At 42.7% G+C, this 22,656-nt stretch overlaps 1 protein-coding gene across 1 annotated transcript in view; it reads right to left on the reverse strand.

Moving 5' to 3' along the window:
- The window catches only part of LOC126204429 (vacuolar protein sorting-associated protein 33A), a 112,080-nt gene that overhangs the window by 3,785 nt on the left and 85,639 nt on the right, over nt 1-22,656 (reverse strand). The window contains exons 9-10 of the mRNA XM_049938819.1: nt 16,133-16,285; nt 6,573-6,786 (exon numbers count right to left, since the gene is read on the reverse strand). Coding sequence (XP_049794776.1) covers nt 6,573-6,786; nt 16,133-16,285 — 367 coding nt within the window. The remainder of the gene's footprint in view (nt 1-6,572; nt 6,787-16,132; nt 16,286-22,656) is intronic.

Raw genomic sequence — 22,656 nt, forward strand, 5'->3', positions numbered from 1 at the left:
GGGGCCGAGTGGGGGGTGGGCAGAGAGGGGGGGCCGAGTGGGGGGTGGGCAGAGAGGGGGGGCCGAGTGGGGGGTGGGCAGAGAGGGGGGCCGAGTGGGGGGTGGGCAGAGAGGGGGGCCGAGTGGGGGGTGGGCAGAGAGCGGGGCCGAGTGGGGTGTGGGCAGAGAGCGGGGCCGAGTGGGGTGTGGGCAGAGAGCGGGGCCGAGTGGGGTGTGGGCAGAGAGCGGGGCCGAGTGGGGTGTGGGCAGAGAGCGGGGGCCGAGTGGGGGGTGGGCAGAGAGCGGGGCCGAGTGGGGGGTGGGCAGAGAGCGGGGCCGAGTGGGGTGTGGGCAGAGGGCGGGGCCGAGTGGGGTGTGGGCAGAGGGCGGGGCCGAGTGGGGTGTGGGCAGAGGGCGGGGCCGAGTGGGGTGTGGGCAGAGGGCGGGGCCGAGTGGGGGGTGGGCAGAGGGCGGGGCCGAGTGGGGGGTGGGCAGAGGGCGGGGCCGAGTGGGGTGTGGGCAGAGGGCGGGGCCGAGTGGGGGGTGGGCAGAGGGCGGGGCCGAGTGGGGTGTGGGCAGAGAGGGGGAGAGACAGGCGGTGGGGGGGGGGAGACAGGCGGTGGGGGGGAGAGACAGGCGGTGGGGGGGAGAGACAGGCGGTGGGGGGGAGAGACAGGCGGTGGGGGGGAGAGACAGGCGGTGGGGGGGAGAGACAGGCGGTGGGGTGGAGAGACAGGCGGTGGGGCGGAGAGACAGGCGGTGGGGCGGAGAGACAGGCGGTGGGGCGGAGAGACAGGCGGTGGGGCGGAGAGACAGGCGGTGGGGCGGAGAGACAGGCGGTGGGGCGGAGAGACAGGCGGTGGGGCGGAGAGACAGGCGGTGGGGTGGAGAGACAGGCGGTGGGGTGGAGAGACAGGCGGTGGGGTGGAGAGACAGGCGGTGGGGTGGAGAGACAGGCGGTGGGGTGGAGAGACAGGCGGTGGGGTGGAGAGACAGGCGGTGGGGTGGAGAGACAGGCGGTGGGGTGGAGAGACAGGCGGTGGGGTGGAGAGACAGGCGGTGGGGTGGAGAGACAGGCGGTGGGGTGGAGAGACAGGCGGTGGGGTGGAGAGACAGGCGGTGGGGTGGAGAGACAGGCGGTGGGGTGGAGAGACAGGCGGTGGGGGGGAGAGACAGGCGGTGGGGGGGAGAGACAGGCGGTGGGGGGGAGAGACAGGCGGTGGGGGGGAGAGACAGGCGGTGGGGGGGAGAGACAGGCGGTGGGGGGGAGAGACAGGCAGTGGGGGGGGGGGAGACAGGCAGTGGGGGGGGAGACAGGCAGTGGGGGGGGAGACAGGCAGTGGGGGGGGAGACAGGCAGTGGGGGGGGAGACAGGCAGTGGGGGGGGAGACAGGCAGTGGGGGGGGGAGACAGGCAGTGGGGGGGAGAGACAGGCAGTGGGGGGGGAGACAGGCAGTGGGGGGGGAGAGACAGGCAGTGGGGGGGGAGACAGGCAGTGGGGGTGGAGACAGGCAGTGGGGGGGGAGACAGGCAGTGGGGGGAGACAGGCAGTGGGGGGGGAGACAGGCAGTGGGGGGGGGGGGAGACAGGCAGTGGGGGGGAGACAGGCAGTGGGGGGGGGAGACAGGCAGTGGGGGGGGAGACAGGCAGTGGGGGGAGACAGGCAGTGGGGGGAGACAGGCAGTGGGGGGAGACAGGCAGTGGGGGGGAGACAGGCAGTGGGGGGAGACAGGCAGTGGGGGGAGACAGGCAGTGGGGGGGAGACAGGCAGTGGGGGGGAGACAGGCAGTGGGGGGGAGACAGGCAGTGGGGGGGGAGACAGGCAGTGGGGGGGAGACAGGCAGTGGGGGGGAGACAGGCAGTGGGGGGGGGAGACAGGCAGTGGGGGGGAGACAGGCAGTGGGGGGGGAGACAGGCAGTGGGGGGAGACAGGCAGTGGGGGGGAGACAGGCAGTGGGGGGGAGACAGGCAGTGGGGGGGAGACAGGCAGTGGGGGGGGGGAGACAGAGGCGGTGGAGGGGGGGAGACAGAGGCGGTGGAGGGGGGAAGACAGAGGCGGTGGAGGGGGGGAGACAGAGGCGGTCCAGGGGGGAGACAGGCGGTGGAGGGGGGAGACAGAGGCGGTCCAGGGGGGGAGACAGAGGCGGTGGAGGGGGGGGGCCAGAGGCGGTGGGGGACAGAGACAGAGGCGGTGGGGGACAGAGACAGAGGCGGTGGGGGACAGAGACAGAGGCGGTGGGGGACAGAGACAGAGGCGGTGGGGGACAGAGACAGAGGCGGTGGGGGACAGAGACAGAGGCGGTGGGGGACAGAGACAGAGGCGGTGGGGGACAGAGACAGAGGCGGTGGGGGACAGAGACAGAGGCGGTGGGGGACAGAGACAGAGGCGGTGGGGGACAGAGACAGAGGCGATGGGGGACAGAGACAGAGGCGGTGGGGGACAGAGACAGAGGCGGTGGGGGACAGAGACAGAGGCGGTGGGGGACAGAGACAGAGGCGGTGGGGGACAGAGACAGAGGCGGTGGGGGACAGAGACAGAGGCGGTGGGGGACAGAGACAGAGGCGGTGGGGGACAGAGACAGAGGCGGTGGGGGAGAGAGAAAGAGGCGGTGGGGGAGAGAGAAAGAGGCGGTGGGGGAGAGAGAAAGAGGCGGTGGGGGAGAGAGAAAGAGGCGGTGGGGGAGAGAGAAAGAGGCGGTGGGGGAGAGAGAAAGAGGCGGTGGGGGAGAGAGAAAGAGGCGGTGGGGGAGAGAGAAAGAGGCGGTGGGGGAGAGAGAAAGAGGCGGTGGGGGAGAGAGAAAGAGGCGGTGGGGGAGAGAGAAAGAGGCGGTGGGGGAGAGAGAAAGAGGCCGTGGGGGAGAGAGAAAGAGGCCGTGGGGGAGAGAGACAGGCCGTGGGGGAGAGAGGCCGTGGGGGAGAGAGACAGGTGGTGGGGGAGAGAGAGGGGGAGGAGGGGAAGGGGGGAGGAGGAGCTGGAGAGAGAAAGGGGGGAGGAGGAGGAGCTGGAGAGAGAAAGGGGGGAGGAGCTGGAGAGAGAGGGGGAGGAGGAGATGGGGGGAGGAGGAGATGGGAGGAGGAGGAGCTGGAGAGAGGGGGGGAGGAGGAGATGGGAGGAGGAGGAGCTGGAGAGAGAGGGGGAGGAGGAGGATCTGGAGAGAGAGGGGGAGGAGGAGATGGGAGGAGGAGGAGCTGGAGAGGGAGGGGGATGAGGAGATGGGAGGAGGAGCTGGAGAGAGATGTGGGCAATGGACAAAGAAAGGAGTAGGAGTAGGAGGAGGAGGAGGAGGAGGAGGAGGAGGAGGAGGAGCTGGACAGAGAAGGGGGCCAAAAAGTTCAGTAGTTACATCCCATACCAATACATATTTTCCATTTCTGAATTATCGCTGGTTTTGCTAACGAGGTATAAATCTAGATTATATTATGGAGAAACATTATAACCTGCTGATAGGTAGGAATCAATTCTTATGCATTTAACTTTGACTGGAGTTTATGATATGGACATGAAGCAATGTGATGTGAAAACTGCCTTTCTGAATGGCAATTTACAAGAAGATATTTTAATGAAATAGCCTACCTCACATGTATTCAGATTCTTATTTTGCTGGAGATACAGGCAGTCATCATTCAACAGTTGGTTACGTCAGCACATGAACTAGTGGATTTGTTAACCTGGATATCTTGCAGGGACAAATGTGTTGCCAGATCTACAAAGGAAGTGGACTATGTTGCAGCGTCCAACACAATTGCTGAAATATGTGACTTCCAACATTCCTGCAGGAGCTCAGCGTCAACATGGAACAACCAACCCTACTGTTTGTGTACAATCATAGTGTATTTCAATTGATTTTTTTAAAAAAAAGATGAACAATACAAAAGTAACAAACACATAGACAAAGTTTCATTACATTTGTGAAAAGATAAATTATTGTTCTATTCTTGTATCCTATATCAAGTCACAATATCAGTTGTTTACAAAAGATCTTCCCAAAGATAGTTATACACTAATTGTAGATCATTATCAAATGTGTCTTGAACAAGATTAAGAGCGTAACTTAAGGGGGCTTCTTGTGCTTATTATCTTGTGATGTCTGTTTGCAGATGGACAATATATTTTTAGTGCACCAGATATTTTAATATCTTTGTCATTTCCAACTGAAACAATCTTTTATTCCTTTGCATACTTTTTTTGTCCTGTGGCCATCGTTAATGGAACCTATTCTGTGTCGTGTTTGAAGTGCCTTTTGCTTTTTATTCAAGTAATAAAACTTATTCATCATCAACTGTCCAACGTCTTACAGATCCAGCAAAATGTGTTCATTAACTGGGATATTATCACTTTCCTTTGTTTTTGCATGTCACTCAAATCTTTGAGGAGAGCTGTAATATTTAGAAAAAATCATTTTTTGTGCCAACAGGAAACAATGTATAAATAAAATTGGACAGATATTGACACAAAAAAATGATTTTTTCCAAATATTTACAGTTATGGATAACCACTTGAGAAAAGCTTTATTAGAGTTCAATTCACCGAAGAAGTTTTACATGGAAAGTGAAAGGTAAAACATGGACTGAACAAATCCCACCATCTGATGACCTGTACCTAAAAATTATGGCTCTTAGAAAACTGAGAAACATGCAAAAGAATTGAACACTGCATTTTTGGAGGCAACACGAAGGGCTGTGTCGGCCCAGACAAGAAGCAAGCATCTGCACACAAACAATTTGGCCTCTAGGCATCCAGTAAAACAGTACAAATCCCAAAGTAATATGGAGCGCAAAGAAGGTGGGCAACAAAACACCTGGAATGCAACCTAGATCAATGGGGTATTTTTCTATCCTACACCCTGTAAGTAGAAACACAGTTCATGATTACTCGCACTGATGGTAATGAGGAGACTGGCGGAATGCAACAGGTGGGTCTGGTGATGACTGACATCAGAGATCACGAGGTGTATTAATGCCCAACAAGTCCAGTCCCATGCGGATACACAGCTGTTGCCTGGAGCTCACATTATCTCTGACATGGTCTCTCTATCGATACCCACACCAGGTACGGAATCTGAATCACCCACAGATACTAAACATATGGTTCTCTTCAACAATGAGTGCACCATCTGTATGATTCCTGATATTATCATAGAAGGGGATTAAACAGCCAGCTACCAGTTTATGTCTCAGGCATGCTTCAGTAGGGAGGAGAGTCAGTCATGTTTTAGATGTATCACGTACAGGTGTCAGATGACTCTCATGGCCATTGATGGTAATTTGAGAGCTATGCAGCATCAAGACAAAATTCTCCATGCTGTTCTCCATTCCTACAGTCAACATTTTGACAATATGTTAATCTTTCAAGGTGACACTGCTCCAGCACACAATGTCCATATTGTAAAAACTGTTCTCCAGGAAGCAGGAATGAATCAAATGGAATGACTTGTCGCATCTGCTAATATGAACTCTAATAGACCTGCTTGGTCCAGTTTAAATTGCAGTGCAATGTTGCAGGAAACATTTTCACCCAAAGGATCATGCAAGGATGGCAGTCACTGAAGAGCAGGACAGGCATGAAAAGTATGTCTCAATTAACTTGTAGCCAGTATGCCGAGGAGCTGCAACTGGATACAGTGCAGAGCAATGCAGTATTGAATGTTAACCAGCAGCAGACAAGGTTTCACAGAGTTTCCATTCTCAACAGACTTGTTTTACATTAATCATTACTTTTTCCATAGTAACATATTTTTCTTCTTTTTTAGTTTCGTGAAGTTTAGTGTTTGGTTTCCTGAACCTGAAGCAAGTCCTCACATTTTTGCAAATTTGCTGGGGGCATAAAAAATCTTTGTGCAATTTGTTTTGTTTATGTTTTTTTAGTTCCTATTGCTATATTTAATTTTACTTTATTTTGGAATCAACTGTCCTTTCATCTCCATAAGCTTCTACTTTACCCCTGTCTCAATTTCTCTCTCTCACTATGATGTTACAGCTATTCAGACAATCTTCCACAGGCTATCATGACTCTCACAGTAAAAGCCTTCTCAAGGTCAATAAAGGCCATATGGCTTTCTGTGTTGTTCTATGATGTTTTTAATCACAAACCCTTGTCTGTGGAAGAACAAACTAATCTAAATCCATTTTTTTCCTTCAGAAGTAATGGCTTCTGTGATAGTCTTCATGTGGGTATTGATTGTCTTCAAGTATAGTTTTTAGCCAGTGTTTAGAAGACTAAAACCACAATAGTTTTTACAGTCATTAAGTTTCCCTTTCTTGGGAAAAGGGGATTACTTCTGCTGTATACCAATGGTCTGAGATCTTACCATTTATCAACATTCATACACTCTATATTACATTAGTTAAGTATTCTCTCTTCTACATAAGTTTTAATTTATTCATGTCATTTTTACAGACTCAAAGATGGGGTTGAAACCCCAAGATTGTGTTCCTGTCAAACAATTGACTGTTAACCAAGACTCTAGTAAAAAGAACTGCTTCTACACCATGCTAACTGTACCACATGCCTCATAAAATCATTGGAAACTGTACTTGTAAGGTTGCTAAAAAAAAGAATGGAATAGGAAACCTCAAATCAACTGTAAACAAACCTTTGCCTTCCTCTAACGTAGGTCCTGGAAGTAGGGCCAACACATCTTGAATGGCTCGCCAACCTGATGGTCTCACAAGATGTTGTGCAAGACGAACACTCAGAGGTGCATAAACGCTATGCACATAGCTCACATCAGTCGGTGATGTTTCACTGCCATTATCTACTGTTAATTGGAGTGTCTTGCGCAACACAGCATATTGCCTTGGACCTTGCTGTCATTAAACAGAAAATAACAATACATAAAAATCTTGTTAAAAATTATACATGTTGCTATATGTGTGACATTCACTGACTCATAGTTCCATGACACAAAGAACACAGTTCTTAATACTTTTGACCATACATATTTTGATGTCTTACCAAACTGAAATCTTATCACTAATTAGACCCAATAATACAGGAGAACTGTTGAATATATAAGGTCACAGACCACTAAAAAGAGGTATAGCAAAAACCTATTAATTAAATGGCAGCAGACAGAGCCATAAATGAAGTGCCACTCAGACTCCGTTTCATAACAAGGTACCACCTCAAATGATAAAAGTGAGTATAGTGTTCAAGGAAATGACACTCTTTGGGAATTAAGTACTCCACTGACCAGACAAACAGATCTAGAGGAAAATAAACAATAAAAATTTTACAAGCTATATCAGAAAAGCTCTGAAGATCATCTTCAAGTAAAGGGAAGAAAATTGAGGTGAGCACATGACAAAAATGGACACCAACAGCAAGAGAAAATAAGCAAATGATAGAAAATAGAGTTAAGAATTTTAAAAGAAAGTGTTTATTAACCCTGCGGCAGGCGCGCTTAAGATTGTTGCGTCAGTGGGCGCGTGGGGCACTCAGTGCCACCTACATTTAAATACATAAAAAAGCAGGTTTTTTAAATTTTTTGGTGGAATTATTTATTGTTTATAACATCATTCTTAACAGCAACTTTTAATATGATATGTATACATATATCCAAGGTGCATGGGATAATTAAAATTGTTACAGAATATCTGACATACGTTTCCAGGATATTTCCTAAGCACTACTTTAATAACAAATTCTAAATAAATTATAACCACAGATATGATTCTATTGTTTACCATTGTTAAAGCAAGTTTTACAAAAATGTGCAGTATATATAAAAACTTTGAAGTAATAATAAAGAATTAAATACATATCAAGAATCACACACTTTCTTCCTCTGGAGAAGTTCTGCAATCATTACAAGTGACAGCATTGTGGCAATGTTGCTTGCAAATGAATCTTTTGCAGCTATTGCGAGTGACAGTAGTTTTATTATTTTGTTTACCACCACAAAGATGGCACCTCCCACACCTTATTACAGTCTCATCGTGACTGGCGGGAACTGATTGCTGAGGTCACAGAAATCCTTTAATATCTCATGGTAGAGTAGAGAGCTGAGCCCTTTCTTTCAAATGGCAGTCCATCAGAGCCAAGGCCAGGTTTGTTAGGTAGGTTCTTCTTCTGAATCTTTTCTTTGGATTGTTTGCAAAAAACAAGACCTGGGAATTTATCCCAGCGATATCAAGATAACGAAAAAACAATACTAAAGGCCATCTTCTTGTGGTCCTTTGTGTAGAGTAGGATGTACACTTATAATCCACACTATTGACTCCAATTTTTGTTGCATTGTAGTCCAAATTTACAACAGACTTGCCTATAGCGGTGTCGATTTCAGCAGTTTTATGCATTGATGACAGGAAAAGCACAGCCTTGTTCCTTTTTGTTTGGCACGAAACAAGACAGAAGTCATCTTGAAATCCGAAAAGACAATTTCCAATTTCTTGCGATCTGTTGGGCAAAAGTTCCAGAGGAATTTCCTTCTTGTTCTTAGCCCATTTTATAAAAGATGCTGGGCTACAGGGTAACTACTGTAGTAGTTGTCTGTGAGTTCCCTTGATTGGCTCAACCAATCTCTTCACAATATCCATTGGCTGGTTAGATGCAACATATGGTTCAGGATTCTGTCTGCCGCAGTATACTTCAAAATTAAAAGTATAAAAGTCTTGCTATCGCACAATGCCTACAACTTCAATCCATACTCAGTGGGCTTATTGGGCATGTAGTGAACTAAACCACAACGTCCGCGAAATGGGACAAGCATTTTGTCTATGGATGTGAACTCCCCTGGACTGTAGTTATTTCCACAGTTGTACAGAAATGCTGAGTGGAGATTGCGGATGGCAGCAACTTTATCAGTTGCTAGTCGTTCTTTTCTTGTAGAAGTATCGTCAAACCTGAGTGACCGGAGCAAGAACAGAACACGCTTGTAGCTAAATGCTGCCCTCAGAATAATCATTGCAGTTCCATTTGATGCCCACAGTTCTAATAAATTTGTGCGTCGTCCTTTTGTACAGCAATGAGAAACAGTGCTCCTAAAAGAGCTATTATTTCAGAAGCAGTAGCAGTTTTGCAATCTCTATCCCTTGACTAATTCACAGATGATCTCTTGTTATTTATGTACTTGTTTGTGTTTGCAACGACATAATCAATTATCTCAGGATCAAACAATTTGAGAAAACTTTCAATTTCAGTTTTAGCTTCTCTACCATTGCATTTCGGGCCAGGTAGGACTTTTATTATATTCTTACGTTTTGGTTTCCCTGGTAGTGTTAACAGATTATTTATCCACAAAGTTTCTTGGTCCTTTCCAATATAAAAATGGCAGTCATCATGTGGCATTCCTTTCACTTCATTCCCGTCAACGCATGACTGCTCAGATTCACTGGAATTATCTGCAGTTTCAATTATTTCTGCTTCCTCATCGCTGTCAGAGAAATGTGTGTCATCTTCTTCGTCAGATGATTGCCGAAGAAGACGCTCAATTTCTTCTGGTGTTAGTCCTTTCATTTGTGAGGACGTGGGAGACAATAAAATAATTCTAATACCAAAGCAATGTTGATAACTAAATCATTATTCACCCACAGAATTGTAAAACAAAGCTTCTAATCAACAAAACATTAGATAGTACTTACATCACCGAGCGCATGCGGTATGCAGTGCCGTCTCGGTGCAGTCATCCACTCCACAGGTGAGTCACAGCTGTTATGGTGGGTTACTGACAGCGCAGTAATGCAGTTTGGCGAGTGACTAAACAATCGAAGCATATCTAGCACCACTGTTGTGTGCTCGGCGTGCTGACGTAATTATTGAACGAAAACAAAATTGGCGGCACTGTATGCCGCCACGCGCCCGCCACAGGTTTAAAAAAAAATAGTACTATATGCAGGACCAGGACTCAAATGCAATCTGGTTCATAGTTTCAATCTGCCAGGACGATTCACAATAGTGCCCTCTCCACTGCAGAGTGAAAGGTACGCAATGGTAAATGATAGCAAAAATCAAGGTCTGTGAGAGTTCAAGGTGAAGATAGGCAATAAAATAGGCAATAAAATAAACAATTGAACAATTTCAGTAAGATGAGACCATTTGGGTGATTGGACTCAAGCACAGGCAGAACATCACAGTTTCTGCTTGCTAAGTCTTGTCGCAATGCTTTTCATAAGAATAACACATCATACCGTAAACTAAACATTATGAACATGACTTCCATTGCAGAGCAATGTAGATATTGTCAGTCTGCATTTTATATCCTCTTTACTTCTGCCACCATCAATTATTTTGCTGCCCAAAGAGCAAAACTGGTGTACTTCTCTTATTGTCTCACTTTGTAATCAAAGTCTCTCACCCACAGCTGATTTAATTTGAGTACACTCTATTACCTCGGTTTCACTTTTGTTGTAACTCATCTTCCACCCTCTCTTCAAGGTGTTACCCATTATATTCAACTGATCTGCTCCTTTTGCAAGTTAGACAGAATTACACTGCCATCGTCAAACCTCCAATTATCGCTTCTTCTTCTCCTTGGACTTCAATTCCTTTTCAAAATTTGCCCACAGTTTCCTTTACCGTTTGATCTATGTCTAGACTGAATAACAGGGGGGATAAGGTTCAACTTTGTCTTACTCCATTCTTAATTATAACCTCTTTTTCTGATCATCTGACTGTGTAACTGCAGTCAAGTTTCTGTATAATCTATACGTAACCTTTCACAGTATGTATTTTATCCGTTATGACTTCGGAATCCAGGTCCCACACGGAGAAGGGTCAGTTGTAAACTGCATTATTGGTAATACAAAAGTCACAAGAGCCTCTCTCCAAACTCACACAGTAGTGGGAGGAATCTGGGTCCTGGCTGATGGCAGTTGCGATTCAAGTGAAAGGTTTTACATGGATCTGGGCAAAATTTCCTTAGTTGGACAGGAGTTTACTATTGTTCTTTACAGCATTACAAGAGCACTTCTCATCTTTCTTTCAAATCCTCATGATGCTCTCTGATGCATATGCTGATTTTGCAGAACAAATGACTGAGTTCAGTAACTGTTGCTACAATCTCTTCTTGCTTCTCTTAACTATACAATGCCATTTTGTTGTGGGGTTCTGAGCTACACTAGAATCACTGCTGGTGTGTTTCTGCAGGTGTGTGTGTATACTTCTAATTTTGTAATGGCACTTGTCATTCTAACATGGAAAAGGCTATTTTCTAAGGAATTTTGAAAATATTGGCATGGATCCATCAGCTGTTGCTTCTGATAAAACCCTTTCTGTGGTGGCTGTAAATCCTTAGCACAAGTATGTCAGGTTGTTTAAATATGTCTCTTGTAGACACATTCACAAGAACTTCTTTTATGAAATTTCAGGAGAACTGTCAGATGTAACTACCTTGCTATCATAACATAAGGCACAGAGCCTTCAGGCCATCATCATGTGTATACTGCATACATATGAAGATGGCCAGATGACTGAGACAAAATACCATGGTATAAAGTTACTGACATCCAGAAAATTTACCAGAATTTCTTAAAAAAAAAAAAAAAAAAAAAAAAAAAAGTAAAGGTGGTGAAATGAAACCCTTTCCATAACGCTGTATTGACAAATTTGTCAGTGAATGCATCTCAAGAGCTGTAGCTACTAATATTGCAGTTTGATTTAGATTATATAGAAAATCACTTTGAACAAATATAGGGGGTAATTCTTCTGCTGTCATCAACTTATTCATGATACAGGTTTTTTTGCATGTATTAAAAAACATATATTTCACTTTCATGTTTATTATGTTCAAAAGTAACCCAAGCATATCTGAGCAAAGACTGGCTTCCATTCTCATAATAAGAATAATCAAAATCCAAAAGACAGGCATTACATTAAACACTGCATTACCAGAACATGCTGCCAGACAGACACTATTACAACAGCCCATTTTGGCACAATTCCATAGCCAAAGACACACATACAAAATAACTGAATTACAAATTGCTTCTAAAGAACTACGAAACTGAACTGTTCTCTATGTAAACAAAGAGTGAACTTATTATTTGCATGATAAATGACTGGAGACATTTCTTTAATACCTCACCCTGAAAAGTGTATTGTGTGCAATCAATGTATGAAATGAACTCTGGCACGCATTTGGCAATGTATGTGACCTAAATATGCCCACCAGAATTTCTGGAAGCCTCCATTGTCATATTAATTATTTATTATGTCAACATACAGTTTTCCTATCAGTGAAAATTTAGACAAAATTATTTGTTTTATAAACAGAAAAATCTAAGAGCAAAAATGGTTACATAAAGTATTTTAAATAATCAGGAATTAAAAATAGAAGCTTCCAGAATACAACATGTCCGAGAGATTAAATTTTTTAAGTAAGTGGTTTTTCATTACATAAAAAAGTGTTTGTCGAACCAATGACATTCTCATAAATAAAAAATATTGTTTAGACAATGAATAATAAACTCTTCTTAGAAACAGCCTAAACAAAATGTCATGATTTGTGCGACTTGTGTTACATTTCAAACAAATAAACTGATCGAAAATGACATTATTTTATGAAAGGATTTATCTTCAAAACTATTTTTCCAATCATGCCCTTTCATTTTAAGGTGAAATTGGTAGGATGGCAGTCTTTCTATGATTTTACGTTTATGAGTTGCAACTTCCGAAAAGGTTTCCATTAATTTCAAACAAATAAGAAAAACATAATGGTTGAAAGTGCTTAAATGTATCAAGTGCTTCCACAAAAAACCATGTATCATGTATTTTTCAACTAAAAAGGTATCCCAACCTCAAATTTAGAAGTGGTATTGAACAATTCATTTTGTCTAACTGGTTCAAATGTTGGTTCTTTACAGTGTTATATGGGAACATAAAAGATATTCTTGTCCTACCACCTAATGTACATAGGTCAAACTATCAGTGTCTGCTGTTGCCACTGTACATCAGAGAATTAAAGAACAAAATGTACCTGGGATAGATTTTGCATTGCATTTCGGCTTAAGCATCCAGGGCAGCAGAAGTGCTTCTCACTCTTTTTAATCATCATCGTCATCATCATAATATTACCTGCTGCTACCTGACATTAACAGCTGTTATATTCCACATTTTTCCATGTGTTATGTTCTTCAGCTAAACACACTCACTTCACTCCTACACATTTTCTGTCATATTATCATTTAGGTCTTTCTTGTATCTCCTGAAAGATGAGTGCCCACAGAAATTTATCCAAAGTAGGACAAATTCTAAAACTGTCATTTTGATATAACTGGCATGCCTCAAGCAATTCAATAATTTTAGGCTGACACAAATTAAAAATCTGAAATTTAAAATGATACTTTGTTAAAACCTGACATTCTGAGCCTGTGGCTGGGTACAAAATGTAAACTGACTCTTACAGAGAAGATAACAGCAACAAGTACTTTTAACAATGTTATTTATTTACTTAAATAGTGCCACTACTGGTTTCGAACTGACAGGTTCATCTTCAGGTGGCTAGTTATCATTAATATTCAGGTAGCTATTTATCATTAAGATACATTTTACACTAGCTTTCACTTTTTGTTTTCCCAAATGATGAAAGTTCCATGGGGGTGGGGGTGCTGTTGAAAAATCTGCACCATTACATTCCAGTGATGACTGCTTGTGGTCATGCAGCAGCAAAGACTGTATGATGCACTTTTTTATGTATATGTACACACATATTCTAAAGCACCACTAACACACAAAGAAGTTTCACACATGGAAGTATGTATACAAAGATAGCGATACTAAAAGCATAACAATTTCAGAACAATTGAGGAAATTCTGTCAAAAAAAAGAAGAAGAAGAAGAAGAAGAAGAAGAAGAAGAAAGAAAGAAAGAAAGAAAGGAAAAATGCCACTTTCATATCAATGAAACAGAGAAACAGGGGAAAAGACACTTATTGTATTTTGATGATATCTTTAACACGTTGTTTGCATACAGCGACATTTTTAGGTTGGTTGGAAAAAGCATATCCCAGGGCTAGCATTTGGCTGGGTGAATGGGAGAAATATCGAAAACCACCATCAAATTGGTCAACAGAAAAGGCTTTTAGAAATTAGTATTTAACCTGGGCAGCCCTCGTCTCTTCAGTTTGTCATATTATCATGCAGTCAGGCCAAACGGACTGCCGAATAGGCAGCTCTATGGCTGCATTTAGCACTATGTTGTACCCCAAAGAGCGTGAGAAAGTCCCAAATCCCTGGAGGGGACATATTTTTACCTTGAAATTTCACATTTCTTTTCTTCTCTTCTCTTTTACAGCAGAAAGTGCTGCATCTTTTTCTGACTGACATATTTAGTTACCAAAATATAGTATGAATGTAACATAAGTATACACACCTACAGTAGACCATGGCCATCTTCTTCAGAAAGCACTATAGTAACTGTGTCGTGTAAATATGAGGAGGAGGAGGAGATTGGTGTTTAACATCCTGTCGACAACGAGGTCAAATTAGGGAAGGATGTGGAAGGCAATCAGCTGTGCCCTTTCACAGGAACCATCCCAGCATTCGCCTGAAGCGATTTAGGGAAATCACAGAAAACCTAAATCAGGATGGCCGGATGCGGATTTGAACCGTTGTTGTCCTGAATGCGAGTCCAGTGTGCTACCCACAGCACCACCTCACTTTGTCACATAAATCTGAATGTACATTCAGCAATCCATCACAGCTTTTCTTTGTCCACAGAAAACAGTAAATTAGTGTTATGATTCTGATATTAAGCAAATGAGAAGGCCTCCCTGTGGGACTTGACGAGATGGATGAGGGGGTACATAAACTGCTGCCAAGCTTATGTTATTTGAGACTGGTGTCGAAATTTGCATGCCAGATAATCTGCAGTTTGATAAGCACTGTATGAAGAAGTGACAAAACCTATTGACAACATTATTTTAGGTCAGCACTAAGTTTTGCAGCCATCTTGACTGTACAACAGCACCAAAATCACTGCCGCATCTAGAAATTGGTATAATTTCCCGTAAAAAATGTCACAACCAAAAACATCCAAGCTCTATAGTGACTGCTAAAGTCATAGTATTTTCTGTTGGGTTCAGCAGTGTTAAACATACAGGTTAGCAGATTCACTGATAATCATTTCAAGAAATGCGCGCGTTTTCTGTGGTAAATAAAAAAGGCTGCAGTCAGGTTCTTTAGAGTTTGTTGTTGAATTTTTTGCACGTATTGCATATGATGTGGAAATCATGCTGTAGCACTATTTATCAATCCATCCTGGGTAACTTATGCTAGGGAAGAATTTCTCTCATTTCCACAAATTTCTGTATCTTAATTTGTATATTCAACTTAATTTTAAATTAAAAAAGGTCTTTTGCTTCCCAACACTTTTATGTCTCATAAAAAAGCAGGAAATAGTATAATACAAGACATTTAGGAAAGCTAAGTACTGTTTTGGAAAAACTCTCATAAAAACATATTTCAGACCAAAATTTATTTTTACAAGAAACGGCATTTCTTAAACTATTTTTCTACATAGCTGCCACCACTGTTCAGACATTTTTCATAGCAGGAAACCAACTTTTCTGTGCCCTATTAATACAAAGATTCTGCCAATGACGATAGCCACTGCTACAGACAGTTGTTTTGCATTCTGCTTTTTGAGTTCCTTCCCAGAAATGAAACTGTCAATGTGGTATGATACTGTGACACACTGAGAAAATATCAGCATGCAGTTCAGAACATACGGGCAGAAATGCTCAGTCACGGCACTGTGTCACTTCATGATGAACACACATCCTCTCATTCTCCTGGAGTCACTCAAAATTTTATTTAACAATTTGGTTGGGAGCAGTTTGATCGCACACCTTATAGGCACAATCTCACACCTTCTGACTGACTAATTTCTGTTCCTAAAATTGAAGCACGATTTTGGAGGAAAGCACTTTGACAGGATGACTTAAAAAAAAGGTATTCAGCAATGGCTGTCTTCACTGGTGTCATCTTTCTATGAACAGTGCACAGAAAAGTTGTTTTCTCACCATGACAATTGTCTAAACAAGGGAGGTAACTATGTAAAAAAATAGTTTAAGAAATGGTCTTTCTTGTAAAAATAAATTTTGATTTGGAAAAAATGTTCTTATGAGTTTGTTTCCAAAGCAGTACTTACTTTCTGGACATGTCTCCTAATTCTATTATGGACTCTACTGAGATGAATATTAGGCTATTATCTTACCTGTACACGTAACAGTCCTGCTTGTTCAAGGTTGCTAAGTGTCAGAATGTGCTGGAAACCATAGGTTTGAAGAATGTCTCTTTTGTAATGCTCCAAGACTTTCTGGCGTAAACCACTGTTGGTGACAGACTGCATGCATAGTAGCCTGAGTACCTGTGTTAACAGATATTAAAATATATCTATTTCATGAATATATACTGCTACACAATTTTATTAACTGGATACTACAGAAAAATCGATTTCCTTTGGGAGCAAGTGCATTATCAGATGAAAACATACATAGGCATTAACTATCATCACAAAACTAACTAATGCTATTACGTTTAGCGAGTGACATGTCTGGTTTTCTAACTTGAGGGAAAAATGTCCCAGAGGTGGTCTGCTATTACTGCACCTAAGTGTAACCTATGGTAGTGGCTAGGATGAATGTTATGCCCCACCCTTTGCATCGATGTATTTCAAAAAGTGTAGCTGGGTGGGTGATTTCGTAGATCCACACAATACTTCAACTGACCTAGTTCTATCTGTCAGATACTGTGAGCAATCATGTTGGATGTGTTGACTGTATGAATGCCAACACAAATGAGAAATACTGTAGATGATTCATCACAATTTATACACCTGATTTTATATGGGTGTATGTTTCCTAGTGCCAGTGTTGTGTAAAATGACCATCCCCTCAACATTTTTGTGTGACTGATCAGATTGCCACCGAGCTGTTTCATAATGTGAGTGCCAGAGTTCAAGCCTTCCTTACAATGAAGTTGGTTTAACAGATCACAACTTATTTTCCAACACTTGCAGCTCAACAGTGGGGAAGCCGCTGGCAGGGGGCAGCTTTTCTTTCTTTTTTATAGAGTACAGCCGACAAGCTTTCTTGGCTACAATGTCAGCTTCCTTATTTCCATGGATTCTCACATACTCTGATACCAGCAGAATACCATTTCCTTTCTCTTGTCATGTAGATGCATAAGAGAGTCTTCAATCACCTGAAGTATTTTCTATGCGTGAAAACAGTTTAAGGCATCAAGAGAACTGGAGAAGACATCAAAACTTGTCCTCCATCACATCTCATATGATCCAGAACATTAATGATTGCATCCAATTCTGCACTGTAGATTCTAAATTTGTTTGGCATGTGGATTCTAATGATACAGTCAAGGAAAATAACTGAGCAACCAAATCGGTCCACTTCTTAAACCTATCACTATACACTTCCATATATTTTGATACATGTGTAACACATTGCCCAAAGAATATTTTCAAACAATATTGGGCATGCAACCTTTTCTAAAAGCTATCACACCTAAAATAGCTCTGGGCCCCTTGGTGCAGAATATTAGTATTTGCCACACCACTTTCCAAAAGACAGCTCTTTGCACTATCAATCAAAATTGAAAGCGGAAGCCATATTCTCCACTGATCTTGTAGTAGTAAAGCTTCTGGCCATCTTGGGAACCTGCTGATCATGGTCTGGTAATAGCGGAAGTAATTAGAAACAGTAAGTGGCCTGATGAGATCCAGAAATATGTGCGCTAAATGTTTGTTTAGAGTAATGAGTTTTTAAGCAGTGCCTGCAAAAGTTGTATCACTGTTTACATATGGAAGGTGACAAATTCCTGGATTTATGAGTGGCAGTCTTCCTGCACAGCAGGTCATACAAAGTGATGTGTCAGCAGCGGCTTGATACCATGTGTGCTTGCTGGATGACAGTCCATCCAAGGACTTGAATACACAGAAGTAGTGCTTGATTTATAAAAAAGGAGGCTCCAGTACTTTTTTAAAAAAATCTTACAACATTATTTGTTTCATCAGAGGTAATGGTACCATCACAAATCGAGCACAGCATGGGAGGCTAGTGACGTGGGTCTGCTCAGCTGTGACCAGCATTTGGCTCCATCACAGTACACTGCTACGTAGGTGCTGCAATTGAAGGGTCAGCATTCCTTGTAGCAAGGCTTTCAATTCTGTATGGTAGTTCAGTGTCATTGCTAGATCATTGAAATATTTTGGCTGAGACATGATGCAATGCTGAACAGAGCATCAGCAACCACATTTTTGGTGGCACTGATGTGATCAATATGAGTTGTGAACTGGGCAATGAAATTCCAGTGGTTCAGGTGGACTGGTGGATAGTTGTTCCGGAGCTGCGAAACTGTGATCGTCAGTGGTCAATGGCTGATGTATATAGTGAAGATGTGACTATCAACAATAAACAAAAAACATTTTTTGCTTTTATGGGCATCCAGGAAGAACATATAGTATGAAGGCAAAGAGCACCATTATTCTAACAGCTTTTTGGAGGGAAAAAAAATCTTCCTTTTTTCAGGCTCTTGATGTACTGGTGCAGAACTGTATCCACAGAATAAGCTGAAGCGTCTGAAAGATCACCAAAGATCAGAAAGATGTGCACGTGGTGAAACCTGCTTGAGGCTTGCCTGGCATGATTCAAAACCTCCTGTGGATCACTTTTTATGTGAGAGATTTGGAACCACACACTGTGCGGACTGCAAGCTGTGGTGCCTGGACTTCAACAGCACAAGAATAAAACAGTGACAGAAGTTTATCACGCCTAGATATCAACCCAGTTCTTGTTGTGCTGTTGTTGGGACTGGATACTCTCTCAGGTTGGTGACCCATTCGATAGTTGGTGTATGCCGTGGCAGAATTTTTTTTTTTTCTTTGGGGGGGGGGGGGGGGGGGGGGATCTAGCTGTATGCCATGGTCAACAAAGCAGAAGAAAACTTCTTAAGATGACATTCACGATTTTCTGAAAGTGAAACCAACACATCATCAGCATAACCATGACAGAAGTCTAGGGTGTTACATCCACTTCCCTTGTCTTATGGTTCACACATTTTAAAACAGAAAGTGATCTGAGAGTGGGTTTTCACATCCCTACGATGTGGCAACTAGTTAAGTTGTTCATCAAATCTTGAAAATTTAAAATTTTATACCTAATTTTAACTAGTGTAAGATTAAAAATATGATGTGAAAGGTACACACACACACACACACACACACACACACACACAGACAGACAGACAGAGACAGAGAGAGAGAGAGATTTTTCAGTTGAAAATTATAGTCTGCTGTGTAGTTTGCCTGTTTCCCCAGTCTCTACGATTGCCAGTCTCTGTGACTGTAATGTGATGGCTGGTAGGCAGGAAGAAGGTCGGAAAACTACAAAGTCCTGCACAAGGAATACAGTATGGGGTTTCTTTTCAATGACGTAGTTGGGAGTTGCTCATGGCAAACTTCTTTAGTGTACTCAAACCACACAATATCACCCGCAAGACACTAAATATCCTTTAACAAACTGTTGAATGCAAGAGTACCCCAGTACTTTAAGTTTATGCAGATACTGTTATTATTATAATACCACCATCACTTTCCGTATCATGTCTTCGTCTATTTTTATTGATTTATTTATTTTTGTTTTTAAGAAGAGAGAAACACTTAATTGTAATTGACATTAGTAAGCATATATACGACTAAACGGAGTTTACAAAGTTTTTTACAGAGGTCTCTGCAAGATGTTCTATGAACATAGGATGTATCTCTCACAATACAGTTGTGTATTCTGAAAATGTTATAAAATTACAAAAAAATCTTTATTAATGAAAGAATATATGTAAAATGAACAAGTATCTTCATTTTATCCGTTACAATCATAATCACGTACACTACAAACATAGTGGAATTAAAGTGAGGTAAATATTTTACAATTCAAATGCTGATCAATTTAGTTCCTCAAAAATGGACCAGTATCTGCCTACTTTATTTCAATGCTGCAATAAATAATATTTATAGATTCTTGTGTTCCATAATAAATAAAATCTATCTATCTATGTAGAACACGTATTTACTTTGTCTGGCACTACACCTGATATAGAATCTGAATTCACAGAAGACATAGAGCTGAAAATTGCACATTATTTTCCTTAACCTCTACAATCTTAGTACTTTCTGCTGTAATGAAACTCTGCATTTTAACTTCTTTTCCTTGACTGCTTTCATCCAAGTACTATCTTTATTTGATTTCTCGTCTTCTTAAGCTTGCAGTAATTTACCCCTTGATCAATACTCTGCTCTGCACATCTAGCTGCCCTCTCTTCATTTCTTTTCTGTCTTCTGTTTATAAAACTGGCAACTGGATTAACTAGACCAATGGGAGTTTGACCCAGTGCGGGAACAGGTAAACTGGACAAAGTCCTGTCAACTCTTCTAACCTTCAATTGCTTATGTGCATTTGCTCTCAACTGAGATAATTGAACTGCTACAGCTCACAAAGTTCCCTCTAAAGTAATCCCATGTTTCCAACACAAACACTGTGAAATCTTTTATCTAATACACAACAAACAAATAAACAACAGGAAAATATTAAAATAGGATGGCAAGGATACTTCAATGTAAGACTATCATAACTCTTTTTGCTGTAACCAAATTTCTCCACAAGAGTGTCTACTCATGGCTAACACTTTATATGCTTCCAAACAATGGGTAATACCCCTTGCTCACAATAAGTTACATGCCTACACTACTTAGGCACACACTAGCATATGCTCCTTTCATAATTCACTGTACATAATCTCAAATCATTGTCCAATCCTAATGACACAATCTGCAGACAAAAACACAATTGAATATCAGGTAGAAGACCAACTGATTCACCAAGATACTTGGAAGGGGGGGGGGGGGGGGGGTGAGAACAGTCTGTTAACTCTACTGTGGTGATGACAATGTACACTGTGTGTTGACATTGTCCTCAGTCCATGTGGCCACTTCTTGCACCAAATGTAGACAGAAGCATCTACCATTTCTCCATCCACTGACAGTGGTTGTCAATGTTGCAGTGGCAACTTCTTATATCGAATGTGGGCATCTATGGTGGGTGGTGCGGCCTTCCTTTTAGAGATCATGACATTTACTTCCCCATCCAATGTCTGCTTGAAGCGAGGCAGTGGGTAGGGACCAGGAGAATGTGCAATATCCAGTCATAAAATCAGTAATTACATAAATACAATTATTTCACAAGAAACATAGAACAGTCAGTGTTGTCAAGTGACGTTCAGCACACCCAAGACACATGCTACTCTTGGTTGGTGGAGTGTGCTTAGATCAGCAAGTGGCCTCTTGTCAGGGCCAGCATGCAGCACTGCCTCAGCCAGAGTATAGTGTCTCCTCGCCCAGTAGGCAGTGAGGTTATATGGTCAGCACTCCAGTGGAGTAGCATCACACCAGCTCCAAGGCAGCTGATCAGCACTCCGTTATGACAGGTTCTGCAAAGTCAGCCATGTTAGTTGGACAAATATGTGCCTCAGTGCAGGATGGACAAAAGAGTGCAGAGTACAAAGCATGGTCCAATACTGTTTCTGAATGGCAGCATGTTTCTTCCCTAAACCACACCACAACCGAAGCGCAGGGCATGGTTGTCGGACAATCATGACATGTCTGCCTACTGTTCCAATCCTTCCACTATACCAGTTGTATCACAGCCATGGCTGTGCTGTGATGGTGTCACAACTTCGCTATTCAGAAGACATGGTTGATGACTTCTAGAATGTCAGCATAGTCTCATCATGACTTCTTGTGCAAGAGTGTATACGGGCCCCCACAGCTACAGTTTTTTGTGTCACCCTGCCATGACGATTTTCTGCTAAGTCAGTCATGGGACACTTTTTCTAGGCTAAGAAAAGCAGTGGTACAACACTGGTAATCAAGTAATGACTTGAGGCATATTTTCTTACCGTCTTTAATATGCAGACTGAGAACAATCCATACAAATAGTCACAAACAAATTACCACTAAATACAGACCCACTTAATTTCCGACAACATTTTCAAAAACTTTTGATTAAACAGCTTACAACACAACACTGATTTATTTTTCATAGTATAACTTTTTACGCGCTTCTTAGTTTAGCTTTTGTAAATTACTCTCTGTAGAGAAAGCAATTTGTGATCTCTGAAATGAAGTCCTGCCTGAGCTAAGAAACAGAAGCAATCCTATAGGTATTTCTACAATCTTGACAAGGCCTTTGTGAGCAGCATAGATGTCTAGTTAGTAAGACACAATGATATAACATTAAACACATCCTTTTTGCATAAAGTGAGTCTCACCTACCTATACTGTGTATGTTTCCTAAGAGTCATCAGGCACAATTCTCCAGTGTTTCCACAAACGCTTGCAATTTTGTTTTTGCAATGCATGCTGTAATCAGGCCCAGCGATTACTGCTCGTCACATCTTTCATGCGACAGTGTCGGTTTCCCATAACAGACAAGATTATTTTTCAAACGAAATTTCACATTCTGATTAGCCTAGTCTGGTTTTCATTTTATCAATATGTATTAACAGGGACATTAAAACATGAACAATGAACAGCAATCCAGCAGCAACTCAGTAGTGCTGGATGCTTGGCAACCACTCAGTGCAGGCCAGAGCAGTGCTGTCACTGCTGGAGTACTTGCTGTTCTTAGTGTTTTACTGTTCCAGTTAATACATATCTATAAAATGAATATC

Source organism: Schistocerca nitens, chromosome 9 (assembly GCF_023898315.1).
Source record: "Schistocerca nitens isolate TAMUIC-IGC-003100 chromosome 9, iqSchNite1.1, whole genome shotgun sequence".
Lineage (NCBI taxonomy): Eukaryota > Metazoa > Arthropoda > Insecta > Orthoptera > Acrididae > Schistocerca > Schistocerca nitens.